Source organism: Papilio polytes, unplaced genomic scaffold (genome assembly GCF_000836215.1).
Source record: "Papilio polytes unplaced genomic scaffold, Ppol_1.0 DF823823.1, whole genome shotgun sequence".
NCBI lineage: Eukaryota > Metazoa > Arthropoda > Insecta > Lepidoptera > Papilionidae > Papilio > Papilio polytes.
This window is the reverse complement of record NW_013525381.1, coordinates 1,509,322-1,529,284: the sequence shown is the minus strand read 5'-3', so window position 1 is coordinate 1,529,284 and position 19,963 is coordinate 1,509,322. Positions and strand designations below refer to the sequence as shown.

Here is a 19,963-nt window from a genome sequence, read left to right as displayed (position 1 = left end):
GGGAGATGCCGGCTGCTGCTACACCTGATGGTGTAATAAAATCCTTTGAAAATCCCGATAATTAAAAAAAAACATTAAATTAAAGGGTTTCTGAAGTTTCCACTTCTTTTGTCAGTACCTAAATGATTCATGAGAGCTAGATTAACCTAATTTTCAACGGAGTAAAACTTAAGTTACGTAGTTCCGAAACGCATTTCGTGAATTTGTCAAACCAAAAACAATAATGAATGGTTAATCGTAGCTGGGAAATCGGCCATAAATAAATTATTTTATTCTATAATTTAAACGTTGATTTTGTACTAGTTAAAAATATTTCGTGATTGTCATCTTGATTTGTGAATGTAATCGCTTATATCATTGTTACGTATGTTGCTTTACATTCCAATAGTTTACATAATGTACAGGAAAACGCGCACAACGTGTTAAATTATTTATTGCGCTTAAATGCTACAAGATGGTTGAATATCACGTAGTCATGGTTAGTGGTAGCTGAGCTCGTATATAACTCAATTTATCAGAACATTAATTAAATAGGCTCCAAAGTCTTGACTTGTAACCTATACAAAACACGATTAACAATAATTCAGTAACCGCAATGTTAACTTATTTAGTCATTGACGCACATTATTCCCACTCATACCCTATAGTTACAATTTTTCGAAGTTGTTACCTAGAGGCGGTGGTTGTGCTGCTGGCTGCTGCTGGGTCGGAGCTTGGCGATTGCGCATCGCCTGCGAGAAGTTAAGGCTCTGCGACTGCGACACCGAGTACGTATCGCAACCGCTACCTAAAAATGCACAAATAATATATTAGATTTCTTGATATGTAATCTAAAGACTAGACTTTCACCGCCGCGATAGTGGCACAAAATGTAATATGTATTTTATTTTTCAGAAAGAAAATAAGTGGTATACAGAGGAAGTGAAAATTGTCGGTTAGGTTCTAGCTAAACTTGCCTTCCGCTCTAAACCTTTTGAAATTGAAATGTATATTTGAAGCTAAACAAGGTCATCTACCATAACGTAACTTTTACTAAAATCCTACTTTGTTAAATTCAAAGATACTGTAAGATAGAATAAATTTAATGTACTGGTTTACATACATCGTGAATAAACCTGTCTCGCAAGTTGCGTGCCTTATCGAAACGATCGGAAATGATTTCTCTAATAAAACGATTTAAAAAACCTAGTGATTTCATTTTCACACTTGATATGACTTTTGCGAACACTTATTCGCATCCAAATAAGATATTTAAATTAATAGTAAATTAAAAATTTAGGTGTGTGAAAACCCTTTAACAGTGTCATCCATTGGGTTAGGAGAAAGGAGCTAATTAATTACTCAAGATATCAGGTGTGCGCATTTAGAAACCTGACTAGGAATCGACCTAATTTGGCGTCACGACCGCTCAGCGGATCTGGGTCGACCGAGCCATCCTTGATCTATACTTCTATCGATCTATTCTTCTATTGCAATTGCAACATATGTCATCGCAGTTAATACTTGTGATTAATATAGTTTTAGATAGCTTCTTAAAAAACGTACAAAACAGCTTTAGTAGCCGTATCAGTTACTTTGGTTAACCGACTCGGTTATAAGTGCTGTCCGGCGCCTCTCCACACGATGTGTCATATTCACGGAATCTATACGACGCATAGTCGCCTAGCATAATTATTGCCGAACCTTAAATAACTCCACGTTTACTCGTAAACCGGCTCCTACAAGGCAATGGACCGAGCAATGCCACATTTGTTACTGCACGGAGCTAGCGGCCAAGATTGCAACAATAAAGACTTCAATGTACGCATGTCATCCCCGAAGCGCGACTTGACGCATTCTCTCAGAGCGTCAACCTCATCCTGCGCGTCTCCGACCGCAAGCCGGCCATTCTAACCTGAGCCTCGGCTGCACTGTGCAGCGCTACAAAATAAAGATCACAATTTACACTTATGCTGGAAACTAGCAGCTCGCATACTCCGCAGTACATTGTACTATGTTATGAAAAATAAACTTTGCGCGTCTGTTTATGGTAGCGTATGAACAGGATTTGCCTTATGGACTAATACGTAGAATATGATTCAATTTATTGCATGAATTATTACATTATAGTCATTTTCTGCGCTAAAACAGGATATGGTAAGCCGACGGTCTTTCAAGTTTAGATCAGTATCATTTCACACGTTGGTTTCAATAGCTATTAGTTATCTTACCTTGATGATGCTGCGGTGAGGGCGTGCCCTGGTGCTGGAAGCTGGCATACATGCCCTGCTGCGCGGCCACAGACACGTGCCCGCCCGCGCCCGCGCCCGCGCCGCCGCTGTTCACTTGCATATGCTGCGCCGCCGACACCTGCACACCGAGATAGAGCTCATGTAATAAACGTCATCTTCAACCTTTATCTGACCTCTGTTGAACATATGCCTTCGCCAATGCTTTCTACAATGCAGTCCTCAACTTTAGGGATACATGAAAATTGTAGTGGAATTATATTTAAGTGGTTTAAAAATTTTATTTAAATGTAACGTGAAGTATTTTAGGAGGGCGATATTTGTACAGATCCAATGAGTTTTTAAGATTATTTGATCAGGGCCGTTGTTTAAGAAATTCTTAAACCTAAAGATGTTATCTTTGCAGTTCCCGTATTTTTGAGAGAATTAAAATAAGGTTTTAAATTGTGTTATTTCATTGCGTTTTTAAGATATATGTACAAAAATAATGCCTCAGTGTTTTGTAGGTTGTATCATAAACGACTACTGTGGAACCGGTTTATGTGAGAGACAAATGTATTTTAAAAACTTTATTTTTTTTTCTCACGAGCTGAAAGTGTTATACGTCCTTTATACTGCTGGTCTTGTGGATTTCATATAACACGCAACAATGTTAATTCTGTATTGAGATTAATTTGCTTATACTATCTTACTTCCTGTTGGAGACTGAAAAAAGTTGTGTAATATGTAGGTAATGTTACACTGAAATATAACGAATTAAAGAAAATAATTACGAAAGATTTTTTGCGAAAATCTGCGGCAATAAACTAGTCCTTTTTTTATAGCTATACACAACAGTTATAAAGAATTTTACCAAAAAAACTCTTTAAATGCTCGTTATTTCTGGTGATATATTATTTCGCGACAACATTCCCATCGCATATTAATGAATTTTGTGTAAAAATTTGAAAGTATAGTACAAGTATACGCGTATGTGATGTTTTTGCGTCGACAGTGAGCGCTGAACGTTGACAGCTGCCGACCGGAGACGAGCGATGCGATGCCGGGACGCAAACCAGTTTCTATCACGAACCTCCCACTCTTAACATTTTGCCACTACATACTAATAAGAATGAATAAAGTGCTCTGTTTAGCTTATATCACTGGAATCATCTATACTAATATTAATATGACATAGCAATATTTGAATTTTTGTATGTATTGATATAACTCAAAAACTACTGGGCAGATTTTAAAACTTCCATCATCGTTAGAATGGTAATTTATCCGTGAGTAACATAGGCTATATTTCTTATTTTTTTTTTAAATTTCAACGGGGAAGTCGGGAGCAACAACTAGTATTTAATAAGAATATATTATTAACTGAAGCCATTAAGACTACAGGAGTTAACCATAGAAGGGACGGACATAGGGTAAAAGTGTAGTTGGTAATTTGAAAATGGTAATGTACCAAAAACTGAAATGTATTTAACTGAAGGGCCATGTACAAGGTTGTACACGAAGAGCACGTACGCTTACATAGAGGCAGATAATACGAAAAAAGGGTGTCAGGGCCGAGCTAAATCGAAGCTTGTAATATTCCTAACGAAGAGAAGGCGTAAGTGTATGTTTTCTACCTACATGCTGCTGGTGAAAATTTGTGTGATATTTTTGTATAAAGAGCAAAAGAGAGGGGGGCTACTATACTTTATCAAATTTCCACCTACTATCTTTTAAATACCTATACATATTGTTAAATATTGAGCATAGCAACGATTTAGTGAAGTTTGTTTTGATCGGACCGCAAAAGATTCGATTATGTCTTTTTTATTTGAACAAAACCGGATGGGATCGCGTGTGCACAAAAAGTCCACTGAGATGAGGCTGAGGCATTGTTAGGCCAGACGGAGTAACGGCACCCTCGATATCTAATCGCACATCTCAGTGCGGAGCGTCTACACATACCAACACTGCACGATCGTTTATTATGACAATTTTTACATATTAACTAATATTCTTTGTAGTCTAATGTTGGTCACGAACTGAAGAATAATGGTTGCCAATTTTTATAAGAGTCGTCGTCATACGGAACAGGTCATCGGATTAGTAAATTATGTGACCAATATATTAAAAACATTTTTCGAGTTTAATATTTGAGTAAATTAATAAAACCATTGTAAGGTCCTATAGCAATATTCTCACCGCATACTAGACACTAACAATTGTTAAAGTTTTGAGGTCTCGATGCACTTATTATAGACCTCTGATATACGAGTAGATCATACATGCATTAAGTTACATGTTTACTACTTGCGACACTGAGTCGTAATTACATTTAATTAAATATTAAAAGCCAAGTTAACGCAAACCAATTACGTATGGTAATTTTAATTGTGATTTATACGGTGTAAAACTTTGTTTACAGCCTTCATAGAAAAGGATATCTAGAAATATATGTACTATATATGTACTGTATAGTACTGCATCGAGTAAGTATCTCCTGCATAGCGATAGAGGGTTGAATGGGGATGAAAGGGGTTAGGGGGTGTTGCGCCACCATCCACGACATCGATCATGGCCGCCTACTACATTTTACTTGCTACCCTAGAAAAAGAAATCACATTACATGTATTTTTTTTATTTCTTAGATGAATTAATGCCATATTGCGTCATTCTGTCGAGAGCGAGATATTTAAAAAAGTCCTTGCTATAAATTTTACCGCTACAATAATAATTACTTTCTCAAAATCAAAAAATACTCAAGGTGTTTTGCAAGTTAACTGAAGGGATTTTCATTTAAAAAAAAAACATTGTTTTGTATAGAAATCTTAGAAGCACGGATCAATCCTAGTCAAAATATTCAAAATACTACATTACTTCTTATGATAATCTAAATAAATTAAACAATTAGAAGCATAGTCCAATATAAAATTTCTTGACTTATTGAATTAATTCTAGTAGCAAATCAAAATCCTTTACAATTTTTAAATTCTTACAGTAATCGTTTTCATTTGAAAGTATTACTTATCTCTAAGTATCTCAAATCTATCATAGAAAACTAATTGTAATAAAATTAAGTAGTCACTCAACTTGATTAAAACTGCTTTGAGGACACGGACTGCGACCAACAGTAAACTATAACAAATTCCGTCAATATATGGAACAAGAGGAAAAAAGTAATTTGTCCAAAGTAAGATAATTATAAATAACTAAATGCCAAGGGTAGTTGCTGTAAAGAAGGTTATCTGGCTACTCGTATGATTTAATGATAATATTTGTAAACGGAAGGACTCAGTCTAGACAAGTTTGTGTACGTAGAAATCAAATGTTTGCTATAGTTTTTAGTAAGTTGTAAACAGCAATACATCTACAGCTTTATAGATGTGGTGCTTAAGGATTTTTTTTTTCAAAAACATTACTAGCTTTTGTTTATTTTACTAATATTTCCTCTAACCATTCCAAGTAAGCTCTAGGCTTGTACTAAGATATGGTTCAAAACAATACTCGAATGGCGGAATTCGAACCCTTGACCGCAAGATCGGTAGTCCATACCTCAGGCTATTAGGCTATTGGCGATTTAGAGGAAGTTATACGTGTTACAGTTTATTTTATGTATGTTCTTAGATAGTTTGATAGAATAAATGAATAATGATTGCATACTCTTACGTAATAAATGTCCCACACATTTTCACAAAGGGATATACATTGACAAAAGGTGGTATATGTTATAATAAAGTATCGCGATTGTGAATCGGAGTTATGTGAATGTAACAGAAACAAGTCGCTTACAATTGGAATTTACATCGGCCACCGTTCAGCGGTCTGATAACATCGCTATAAATACAGTTGCTTTTCTCACAGTGACATTGCCGGCGCGGCGCGGAACGTTGCGAATTGCGATACATCGAGAGCAAGCAGCGTTATCACTCACAGCACACAGCCGCGCACAACACACTCCATATATACTACCACGTCTCTGCAAATGTCGTAATGCACCATGAGAACATGGTTTTGTTTCTAATAACGTAATAACATATTGTTAACCGCAACTGCATACAGTTCTACATATATGAATACAAACATGCACCCTTTTGTACAATCTTTCGCTTTTTACAACTAAAAATCAAGATTCCACAGAGTTCCAAAGAAAAAGTATATATTAGCTCTATAGCGAATATTTTTTTAGCCAAACCATTGTTCATATAAGTTTTCCTTGTATCCTCCAAGCAAGTTGAAAATGTCCTTGATTTGATTCCTAATTATCGTCGATAATAACAATGTTCTCAATACACGTGCCACTAACAATTGCATAATAGCATGCTTCCGTGCCGCCTAATGTCACCTTATTCTGCACCTAATTGGCAAGTAATAAGGAGGTAAAATATATAGGCTGTCAAAGCCATGGTACTTCCACACATCAGTAAACCAATTCAGATGCGCAATTGTTTAGTCTGTAGTCAGATCAGAATGTGTGACGTAGCAGTAACTTAGTTAACAACTCAGGTATTGACAAACAAATCTTGCCACGGTCTATTTATGCAATTGATATCAAGAAAAAATAAGGTTTCAACCTTAACAACATATTTAAATAGGATTTCGATCAATAACTCTATGACTGAAGCGAACTGACCATTAATCGATTCGTCCTAACTTGGGGCCTGAAGGTAGGATTTATTGATCGAAATCCTGTTTAAATATGTTGGTAAGGTTAATTTTTTTTTTCTTGATATCAATTGCATAGATGGACCGTTACATGATTTGCTGAAAGATTCCCACTAAATTATAAAATCCAATTACTATAAGAATATAAATTTACGTGGTAGTTCATGTCCAAATTTGTTATTTCAACTGAAGGCGGCAAGATAAACGAAGAACTAAAGGAGATCAAACAGAACGACCGATAAAAAGAGTTGTTTACTGCGACTTTTGCGTCTCCTACGTGTTTGTACCAATATTGTCCGTGTTTGTATCTTTATGGGATCGGACAATAAAAGGCGATAAACTACTTCCATTGAGATTAAAAGCGTATCCTACTGTCATCCACTACGAATCACCAGGTGTTGTGTAAAATTTTGTTATGCATTAAAGCCTATTTTGACGACAGTCTTATAACATTCGTCTAGATATCTACCAAAATTATATCTTAAATACGATGATGCAAGCTGGTCTGAGCTGGATAACTTGAACGGCTGTTGAATAGATTCCATCTCCTTCTATACCTAAATATGCTGCATACACATTAAGGTCAAAACATAGTGGTAACTAAGTAAATCTTTCTAGCTATTTCGCCTGCACAGGCACGAAGCCGTCCTTAACAATGTAACAGATGATGCGTATCATATTTGATAGATTTAATAACTCGTTTCCTTGTTAGCAATTAAATGCATTCGCGGTTATCTTACAAGGAAACAGAGTCACCGTTACTATTTCTAAACAAATCTATTCTAATTATAAACAGGAGGTATGACCTTACCGCGTGTCAGATATAGCATTATCAGTGGACATAATACAATTAATTATATTCTCATTAAATATTGACATTCACGAAGAAGATTTGAAACTTTGAATACTGGAAAGGTTACCAATAGATTTCCATGAACACAATTGTAATCGAAATCTCTAAGTTGTGTGGAAAAAGCTGTAATTATGATAATAATGCTTCTCTTCGTTATTAAATCATTAATATAAATTATTGTATGTGTATGTATAGTCAATATATATAGTTCTACAAAGAAACAGTACCAGGGACGTTTAAATATTGGCAATTTTTGTGCAATCACGAATACTCGCGTATTATTTTTCTTGTTCCTTTACATTGGATCGGCCCAGCAATGCAATATGGTATTGAAATTTTAGTCTTACTTCATCTTTTTTTTAAATTCTGATATTGCAACGGATCACGGGTCTAATCAGTTATGAATTGAAAATATAATTTAGCGTGATCTTTGACATTCAGGGCCCGATCGGTAGCGTTACAGCGGCCCTTACAGCGCCGATATATTTAGCGCGGCCCACACTTTGACGTCACCGACGCCCACCGCGCACCCATCGCACCAAGCCGGTTAGGTCAAAGGTAATGTTGTAGCTCGGTGTAAACACGCCACAACACTCTGCGTTAAAATCAATTTAAAAATATTACAATTATTAGTAATTAATAACTAGTGGATTTCTGTGTGTGAGACATAATATTCCCCTTACACCATAGAGGGCGTTGTATTTCTAACAATGAATCTAAAAGTACACTTTAGATGCTTGCTTTTCAGTGACTTTTTGTTTGCCGAAAAACCAACGCCGAGTAATAATATTTATATTGCTTTATTCGCCTTAACAGCAATCCGAACAATTCATAAACATTCACAAACATACGCGAAGATAAGACACGTTTTAATCGAAGGATATTTATAAACTGAATTCATTAATACCGAGAAATAAACAGACATTGTATGTATGTAGTTTTATCAGCGAAAATATTAAATTACAAATATTCATGTACAACTAGAGTTGATATAATATATTTTTCCTTAAAAATAACATCTATAAAAGCAATTATTTTCTTAAAGTGAAATAAATATGGACTTTAGAAATGGAATATGACATATAAACCATCAATTTTTCAATCAAGATGTGCACAGAGTCATGGATGAACGGACACGTGTTCCAACAGGAAGCAATCATGGCCGCGGGATGGAAGTCCACTCTTTTTGTTTCATTTAAATAATTAAGCACATCTGATGTCAACGGCCCAACATCTATTTAACCGACAGAGAATAGATTGCAAAGCGCATTATCTTGTTACAATAGAAAACATTAGAGTCGTTAATTACTACATAATTTTTTATTATTAAGAAAGTCATATTATAAACAATAATAATAAAATTAATTAATCCTTTTGTAAGAGGTAACTTCGTTTAGTGCGAATTAGTTACGAGTACTATAAGAATTTTCAAATTGTACAAGATTTTCTGTTTATGATAGAGTTATGTGGAGGACAAAAACCTGTTGCGCCGACCTTACGGGAGTAGGATAAGAAGAAAGATGATGATGATGATGATGATAAGATTTTCTGTTTAACGAATTTCTGTCAATGTTAAAGTACGATGCAAAATCGTACTTTAACTTACAAATATAATTATTGTACTTATAGGAGTATATTTTTGTATACAACTTTTTTATCATGCTACACATGTGGTTCGAGACATGTGGGTTTTGCCAAACGAAGTACACATTGTTATGTACTAGCACTATAAGAGGAACGTTGCGTTGAATCATACGACAGAGACTACGTTAAACAGAGCTATTAACAGTCTGAATTTTAGAGAAATATTATTTATTTTTACCAATTAACCTTCCTAATTAACATAAGTTGCAAATTAGAATTAACCCGTAATATGTAGTTCTAACATTTTTACGATAGGCCTCAGTTTGTGAGTGGTCAACTATATTTATACCATGAAAGCATTTGGGAATAATTTACCGGGTCTTAAGGAGATTTGACGTCTAGCTTAGTACTCAATACACTGTTCTATAAAAGGCACGTACGTCATAATAAAACGGGAACACTGACGCCGATCATGTTTTACTGCAGTAAGTTAACAAAAAATTACAAATTGCTATCAGACATCTTTTTTTTTACTACAAATTTAACTTTTAGGATAATAAAGAATTAGATCTATATTAAGAGTTCATCTCTCCTATTATTTAGGTGTAGCAAGAGCTGGTTTTTTGATAACTAATTAAAATTTATTAGCTAAAACCACATCATAAGTTTGTAATGATAGGTAAAGTTAAAGTGTTGATTTTTGTTTTTGAAAATTACATTGCGTTATATCTATTATTAAGGACTATTTCCGTAGGTTCCTGTGAGCAGCTGTACGCAAGAAAAAGACAGTAGGGACAGGCTGGTCGCACTTGCGTCGGCAGTCGACACCCTTCGTACTGATTACTGTGTCCACACGTTCCCTTCCTTACAGACTTTATCCTTTCTATTTTTTAAGTAACGATAAAATAAACTCCCCGTAACCACATTAGTCTAACTTAATAAAAACTTTAAAACCAATTAACTTACAATTTTGTTATAGAAATAATTACCTATAAAACGTACTGGGACTGTTTTAAAGTACAATTAATTACTTCGCAATTCTGGTAATTTCTCTAAAAATATATTTATTTTTTTAAGAAGATTAAGCAAAAATTTAAATCAAGTTTGTATTTAAAATTTTTAAAAGATTTTCAATAGCGTCAAACATAAGTCTGAAAAGTGAAATATAACTTGTGGAAGCCCTAGCAATATCCATCGAGTGGAGGGGCGGCGCGCGCACAATCCCCCGGTCGATACCGAACCAGACTCCCATGTTTTTTATGTCTTATCATGAATTAACCAATAAAGAACACTTTCAATTACTATAAGCAATCCCATCACTGAGATACTCTTTCTGCTACTAATACAATACAATTCTTTTAAGTTTACAATGCACAATGTTTGCGTAATCGTCAGGTTTCCGGCGTTGCGTCGCTGCGTCCGCGGAAGCGGCTTCGATAACTACCTGCTTGTATTACATTTTTGGCGGGAAATTATTGAGCGTTAACTTTAAATCCTGCAAGGTTTGTTATATCTTACAAGGAGTTTTTACTTATATTAGTTATTACAATACAAAGTGATTATTAAACTTTTTTTAAAAAAAGTAAAGCAAAATAAACTAAAATGTATCTACGCATTGTGGCGAATCCAGAGTTTGAAACTTTAGAAAACTCACCTGTAGATTGTGATGAGGCTGAGTGAGATGTAACTGCTGCTGCTGTGACATGTGGAGGTGGTCCATGGTGGGCTGCTGGGGGCGCGGCCGGTAACCGCTGTAGCCGCGGTACCGCGACCAGTCCCCGCCGGCCGCCTGCTGGTGCTGCTCAGCCATATGCTTCAACGTCTGAGCCGCCGGAGACATCTCGCCGCCGTTGTAAGGCCTCGCGGCCTCACCCTCGTTCGGCTCTAAGCTATTAGCCAAACCGCCGCCGCCGTTCAGCTTGCCCGCGTCCAGATCGAAATCTTTCATGAACTCTGGGTATTCCGATATTTCAGTTATTAAGTCTTCAAACGTATCGTCGCCATCGTCCTCGCCGATCAGATCAGCCAGGCCAGGGAAAGCGGACGCGGCATCGCGTTCCAAGGCCGCCGCACACTCGTCTAGCCCTACAAACTCATCGTCGGCCACTTCTGACTTGCATTCGGCTTTGCATTCTCGTTCGCAGTCCAGCGGCGACGGGACACGAGGCGGCTGAGGAGGTGGCGGGGAGCCGGAAGTTTTAACGGCATTGGCGAGAGCTTTAACGGTCACGTTGGTGGAAATTTGTTGCGGTTGGGAGTCCGCAGCGGAGGTGGTGAATTCTAGCTGCTGCACTATTTCCACGGAGAACTTGGTGAGGCCCTCCCCCGCGCCGCCGCCTCCGGTCCCTCCGCACTGCAACTTCGCCGGCGGTTCGTAGTCTCCGCAACCGAATTTTTGTTGCTGAAATAAAAATGGAATAATAAAAACATTGCACCTAATACATAATTTTGTAGTTACCCAAAAAACAATAACATACACACCGATTGTCACACTTAGAAAAAGATGACAACAATCTTAACCAAATGTTTGAAACATAATTATCGATGAAAATAAAACCTACAGTTTTTTACGGGATGATAGTAACATACAATATTAGGATAATGGGCGCTTGTTTGAACTCTCGCACCCTAGTTAAACATTACTAAATAAGCCCTGGAAAACAAATAAAATTAGCCTTGGTCAACCAAAGACAGAAGCATCCACATGGACAACAACAACTATACAATGATGACTAGATAGCGAGAAGTACGGTGTGACGAGGCGCGGCGCGGCGCGAGCAAATCCGCACACTCTGTTAATATCCGGCTTACTGGGAGCTCACTTCCGCAGCGAAATGGACTTACGGCATTCGATTAACACATAATTTATACTTTAACTGCACCAATATACAAACACAACTTCATTATCACATAGTTCAATCGATATAAAACCAACAATAATTAAGAGTATAATCTTTATAAGTCATTTTAATGGTTACTTAAACAGCCGTTTAGTGTTACAACTAAAATTCCACTTATACTCTAAGTGCAGCAGATCTACGTATTTTAAAATATTTCGCAACATAAAGGAAGGTTAAAATTTTTCCATCGCAGTAAGAAGCATACAAAGTATAAGGACCTCGGCGTTGGCATCACGTGTGCGAACACTACAGCTAAAACTGCGTAGTTATAATAAACAAATGTATCACGCACGATGCTACACAATCTATCCCATGCAAATAAAATTAAACACCAAATGAGAAGATGTTAAAGTTTTAAATAATATATTATTGTTTTCTTAAACTGGCAACGATTGCGTTTACTATAGAGTTCATATTTGCAGGTCAAATTATTTTATCATCAATTTATTACACGGCATCAATTGATTGACTTTTGGACATGCATACTGCTGATTTATGTCACTTTAACTTCGAATTATCCCCTTCACTTTAGATAATTCATCGTTATGTTGTGTATGTGTTTAGCTGAAGGTCTCCACTCATTTCATATTACGTGGAACAAACTATTTAAATACGTCAATATTTAACATATAGAGTCTAATAACAATAGCAAGTTGCTGCAACGCAAAAAAATCCATAATAAATCCATCATAACGTAATTGAGGGGCCCAATAATTTAAATTAAGTGTTAAAAGTGGATTATTATGACAGATTATGTTTAGAAATTCAATACATAATTTTACTTATCTCCAATTCGCACAATCTAATCGATTAATAAATATTTACATGACGTCAATTATATACAATTTTATTCACGTATAAGGAAAGGTCTTTTAATGTTGCCTTCACACTGATTATAAATTAACTGTTAGCCTGGTACGCGAGTATTGTTTGTCATTCAGTACGTTTTCGGGAATAAATCATTGCTAGCTAATAATGTGACAAAACAGCCGCACAAAAACATATCTCAGTTTTATCAAGGAAAATGAGCGGGAAAACGATATGCATCTACGAGTGTTGGATTAGAAAACCATGGTTAGTAATCAAAGTGTCGATATAAGTCTATCATCTATCAGGTAGATAGAGCGTGGCCGAGCTGTACAGCGGTAGGAGCGGAGGTCGGCGCAGTGAACGGCGCGAGACAATGCGAGGCGCAAGTTGTGCAAGCGGCTTGCACAACCGTGCCCTACCGCACTCGACCGACGCGACGCGACGCCAAGTGCCCGCTACACTAATAAGCTACTTTACTTGCCTCACTTAGTTTCCATTAAATACTTAATTGTACATTTTTCACTCACAACTCTAAGTGTGACCTTTTGTTTTAGAATATGAGACAATCAACGATGGCATAAACATTATCTTCAGCAATATCGAAATGACAGCGACAGATTGATTTTATTATGAAAAAACTTTTATAACAAACTATAGTTTATTTAATATAGCGCCTACTTCCCTATATTCAAGTAATTAAAGACACATTACGCTGAATAACTATTACACGTACCGAATAACATTTTGATTTACCGTTCGTTTAAAAACCAAGAGTGGAATTCAGTGATAACATGGGTACATCATCAGTGCCCACGTATATCCGCAATAAGAAAAATACTGGTACACTAAAGATTACAAAGTTGTTCACTGGTTCGGAAATACCTCTGATGATACCTGATTTAACAAAGCGCGGCAATTCTACGAAAATCGCACGACGTTCTAATGCCAATCAACATTATTTCGCAAATCTAATTAAAAGCAAATCAGTTTCATGGTAATTAACACGTTAACAAACTATGATATAGGTAAATTCATTGTATTATTTATAACTTGGCTTTTTTAATTCAAACAGCCTAATATTAAATCGTTTATATGCGTGTAATACGTATTTGCGAAGGTCAAATATATAATTAGTATAGTTTTATTTATTTTTAAGTGAAATATCACAATATGTAAACTATTCAATTACTATTGTTATAATATGTAATTGGACTATTGTCAGTGATCAAAAAAAAGCCGCCAGAAGTAAGGAATTCTCTGCCTCAAAGAATACAAATACAACTTCGTAATGAGATATAAAAAGACCATAAGAGTCACCGTGTTTTATAAAAAGCTTTCCATTCTCTTAATGCGTACAAGCGTCTAAGGTCTCACCCCAATTGGGGTGGACGGAAATATGTAGCTTTCGCGTCTACCCTCTGTTACCGAGCTATCACGACCCTAACGTAAACGCGGATGTCCCCATCGCCTCACACCGGCCATTATGAAAAGATTGTGACTGATAGCTTGTGAGTTTTGTCTTCTAACCTAAACAGCTAGATAAGTTATCAAAAAAGTTGTATTAAAATTAGTTTTGAATTAATCGATTTTGATTTTGATAACATCTAGTGCGAGCTCTTGTAACTTTTAGCATAGTATAAAAATCTTCATACAACAATGTTTAAGCATTAAGATACTGATTGTCATTACAGTGTGGCGGCGTCGTATGAGGCACGGGATGCAGGGGGTCAAGTCAATTGACGTCGAGCTACATCCGGCGCTCGGTACCTACGCACGTGCTCGCGGCTAATTACCCCTCCCGCACCTTCCCCTGGCACACACCCCCGCACTCCACATGACACGCTCTTTGCGCTCAATCTACGGTTTTAACTTAATTTACGAGTAAGTAAATCTTCTTAATGTCACTAATCTTATTATTTCATAGCTGGAAGACACGAAAAAAAGATTTCACAACTTGAAAATATGGTACAGCATGAAAGATTTGTTACACCTATATAACTTTAAAAAGGTAATAATCGTTTTCAAGTATAGAATAACGAGACAGGAATTTTATCAAGATTATTATGTCCAAGTCATCTCATATAGTTTCAAAACATATCAAGATTACAAAAGGCTTAGGATGATTGTGACAGCGATGTGGTTGATAAAAAAGTTATTGTTTGCATATTATTGAAAAAATGCAAAACATCGAGGTAATGCAAACATCAGTGGCAACCAGGCATTTAACCTATTTGTACGTACACTTCTCAGTAAAAAGGCAAATATAAAAATAAGTTAAAAATCACAAAATCCATGTAAATTCACAGCTCTACATCATTGAAGACGATTTTTCATCATTAGTCGTGTAAGTTGGAGGGGAAAGTAACCAAGTGATCAGCAATGGCATATTTACTGCATGATTGAAGGAATAATGCGTAGATTTACAATTATAATACGTGGATGTGTTATACTGGTAGTAATTTAGGAGACAGTACGATAAATTCCAGATCTGTTTGTACTTCTATCTATGTCATGAAGAAATGTTATCGCCATTCAAGTATAACAATTTGATCACGTTCGTGTGTTGCACCGGAGCGATAAACGTTACATCGTCGCTAAATGGTTGCGTAATCGTCGTCTTGTTAGTGAAAGTAAAGCACATGTAACAATGTAAATGTGTCGCAAAAACATTTGCGCAATACAAAAGCCTCCGTTATTAAGTGGAGAGAATCTATCAGTATCAGATGATACTTAGCTTGTGCCAATTATCTAACTATCGAGAGATACTGCGGTTTTAAGGTAACAGACTACTCCGATTTTTCTATTAATATCGATACTCATCTTCTTGGGGATTCCTCTAGAATGAATAGGATACCACAGATGTTAATGGTAGCTTTGAATGACAGAATAAAGAGGTTACTTAACTTCAACCTCTTTGCTTACACATTTTTGTAAATGGGACGAAAGTGAGTAGGGGTGGTGGATGAAAAACTTAAGACGTATGATAGTAAAAGATATGAGAGAGAGAGAGATGTCAGGACCTTGCCAAATGAATGTCTGTCTGTCTACTCTAATAGGTTAAGGGCTCTTTTATTGTAATCGAGTAAATAATGTTTGTAAATGGGCATAAAAAATTGTAGACTTCAGTATCCTTGGTTATATCGGAATTGGATTTATAAAAACTTGGTCAAACATCAGACGACTTCAGAGTTGAGCGACAGCCACGTAACTGCGGCGCACGTGCGACACGTGCCCACCCGCGTCACACGTGCCGTGGAAGTTTACTCCACCGCAACTATTTATCAACTCTATACATCGACCCTTTACTTGCATACGAGTCATATAATTCAATCCTAAATCTCAAAATAGTTATCCTGTATTCTTTTACAGAAATTAACTACAATTGAATTACACACAAATCTATTTGAAAAACATTATTAATATTCTTTCAAAAAGGTTAACATAGACTTCGAAATCTTTGTGACCGTTAAAACAGTTTACCATATGAATGAGCTCTCGAGACAACCCTATTATTTCAATACAAGGAATATCCGCTGTGACATGATCACAGTAGCATTTCGCCAATTCATATGTCTGACTAATAACCAGTCCATTCGCGTAGCGGAAGCCAAATCAAATGCCGTCAATAAATGAAAGACATATATAAGATGAAACAAAATAGTTACAAAAGATGATAAAAGGCTGTCTTCACATCAGAACTTACGCTAAAGCGTTTTGATAAAAATTAATCACGGATACGGTATTTAAAAAAATAAAATTTAGACCCGAATATAAAAATTAGCTTCTAAATACTATAATGTAAATACCATAGTGATCATAAAGTAAAATTTTCAAAAATAGCTAATTTCAAACACTTTGATTGTATCCTATGTTGAAACTAGTAATATGAAAACAGCCTTAGATTGTATGACAAAAAAAATATAAAGATGCAAAGTAGCTCACACAGCTCACATGCACACTGCTGTGCAGATTGCTACTGATCGCGGGAAGGTCCGGCTTGCGGTCCGTCTTCTTGGCCTGCCGCTTCGCCTTGCCCTCGAGGAACCGCTTCTGCAGGGCGCTGGTCTCCAAGTTCTGCTGCTCGCATGCTCCGGTGAATGACTGGTCGAATCGCGGCACACATTCTGACTGCCGCCGCCGGTACGTCTCTATTCTACGCCTGTGGACAAAGAGAGTAGATATTGAAATATAAGTTTTCAACACAATAGAATTTCAAATGCTTTAAAGGCTCTTTGAGATACAATTTCCACTAAAAAAATCTTGACTTTAAAAGGTTATACAGATTAATGAATTAATCAGGTCTGTGTCTGTGATGTTGCATTGAATCTGAGTGGATTCTAAGATTCAATTTGATAGGACGACCATTATTATTCCCCGTTAATAATTACATTAGGTCGAATGAAGGCAAAGGTTACATCATCAGTGGTCGGGTGTGGCAACGAGTTTGCATAATCTTTTGTTACCATAGCGGAAAATAGCTTGAAATACAGTACTGCTGTGACTCAAAACCATATTACACTCATTATGATGGGAAAAAGATAGGAAATATTACGAATGTGAATGACTCCTCGGTTAAGGATTTTCCTAAAACGGTGTAACATAAATAGAATCAAAATTTCAACCATGTTATAAAAAAATATGTAAGTCAATTTATACTAAAATTATCGAACATATGACGGCAATATTTTTATTAATTAACGTTAAAAATAAAAATATTTAGCAGAATATAAAGAGTTATAAGATATTGAGAGTAGTAAAACGCCCTCATTTTTTCTTATAAAGCACTTATTGGTTAGTCCGATGCGAGCAAACATTAGGCACGCGGCATGGACGCCGGAACCCCTGACTCATCGGACAGGTTTGCATCCGTTTGAATGACTATTGCCAACATTATAAACAACTTCTAACATATACACGTCTATATTTTGTCAAAGACTTATTTAATAACAAATGCAGGTCTATTTAGCTGTACAACACCTCTTTCAAAAAACGATACGAAACATAATTAAAAAAAAGTCTAATACATAATGGTCATTGGTATTCTTTTAGAATTAAATAAATTAACGACGATCAACATATTGGTTAACTAGGATTTTAAGTTAAAATCCTTAAACGATCATAAAGGTGCGAATACATAATAAAATACCGGTTGTTTAATGAAGATAAATCTAATCACACTTGACAACGGATGTGCTCGTACACCCGTCGACGCCGAGGCGAAACCTGGCGAGGCGCGCGGTAGGTGGTGGTTGCAACACGCAGCCGAAGCCCACTCAGCCGCGACCCGACCGGTCATCGGTCACCTTGCTCCAATGTTACCGCTGACTTTTCGTCTGCTCCGGTAAAAAAATCATTACCTACATTGTTTTCATTTATTCCGCAGTCGCGCCGGCGATCGAGCGCTCAAGGTTGCCGTCAATAGAGCTAAATCATTTACATTTTTCACAATACCTAATGGATTTTACTTGTTTTACATTCGCAAGTATATTTCATATTATCATCTAACGTTACCAACGACAATTGTTTAGCTCTAGATATTATATATTAAAAGGATATTAAATATTTATCTTAACTAACAGGAGTTATATTTGGTATTAATCATCAGGACGTATCAAATATTGCTATGGTTAATTCTTAGTAGATAAATAAAATCTATAAATCTAACATTCCATACTATATGAGATATTCCCTCTCCTTATCTTTGCAATAAAAGTTTGATAACAAAAGTAGCTGAAGGCTATCTGATAATTCTAATAGCAATAGGCTTATTTATTACAACACAAATGTAAACATTCGTCATATTTGTAAATAAGAAACTAGGATTATCGCGCGGCCATACTTGAGAACCTCCTTTTTAATTTTCCTGACGACCTTTAAATGACTGACTCTACAAGACCATTTTACTTTAAAAATATTTGCCAAATTACGTCTATTTAATTTTCCTAATTAATCCTTTTCAATTTTCTCGGCGACATTTTTATGACTGACTACAAGACAATTTTTCTTTAAAAATAATTGTTAAATTCTTTCTCTAAGTCTAAAATGTGTTTAGTACTATTGCTTCACTGTATCTTGTTATGATATAAATATTAATTACATAACAATATTACATAATTCATAAATTATAAGTTGCTAGCACATCACCGTTTAAAATTCAGCATTTAAATTAGACGACAATTGTAAACTTCACTTGCAAAGATTTGCCGTTTGACTTTGTCAGAACGCGGTAAAATGCAGGAGTAATGAGTGAAGCTCTCAGTTAAATACCATCGTTGCATTGTATGATCTTATCATTTGCACTATCGATGATATAGTCATGTCTGAGACTGATCGATCATTCGATCACTATAGTTTTGTATTTAAACATCAGTACGATGCGCCGTTACACAACCGGTTCATATCAGCGCTGACGTCACGGCGCCTCGAACCTGATACCTCGGTACTCGAGCACTCACATCTCTGTTTCATACCAACTCTTACCTTCAATAATATCTTTATTAACACGTTCACAGCATGCACGACTTTGAAATTTGCACGGCGTGTAGTCTCGAACGTGGTTAACGTAGGCAGTAGCAAAAGAACTATCTTATGATTTTATTGAATGCTTTTCCAAAGAAAAACCTATCTCGTAGCGTATTGTTGAATAATCTGAATTTATAATAACAGTGTCATTAATTTCAAATCTTTCGAGCAGTGTCCAAGATTATCCCAAACAAAGTCTTCAACTATTACAAGTTGTATCTACACCAATCTGTATAATGAAACACAATATAGAGCATGCTCTATGGGCCAATCTAAATCGTATGACCTATTTAGCTCCTGTAACAATCTTAATGTGTTATAATCATTTAATTATCTTACAAATTGTTGGTTGTGTGACAAATCCTCGTGAATAAAGCGAGGTTGTCGCTCCGCGGTCATTGATACGATCATCGTCTGACGCGACG

At 36.1% G+C, this 19,963-nt stretch overlaps 1 protein-coding gene across 1 annotated transcript in view; it reads right to left on the bottom strand.

Moving 5' to 3' along the window:
• LOC106103342 (neurogenic protein mastermind-like) overlaps positions 1-19,963 on the bottom strand; it is a 30,596-nt gene that overhangs the window by 4,202 nt on the left and 6,431 nt on the right. Inside the window, exons 2-6 of the mRNA XM_013283081.1 lie at positions 16,959-17,175; positions 10,961-11,707; positions 2,211-2,349; positions 671-787; positions 2-24 (exon numbers count right to left, since the gene is read on the bottom strand). Of these exons, the coding sequence (XP_013138535.1) occupies positions 2-24; positions 671-787; positions 2,211-2,349; positions 10,961-11,707; positions 16,959-17,175 (1,243 nt within the window). The remainder of the gene's footprint in view (position 1; positions 25-670; positions 788-2,210; positions 2,350-10,960; positions 11,708-16,958; positions 17,176-19,963) is intronic.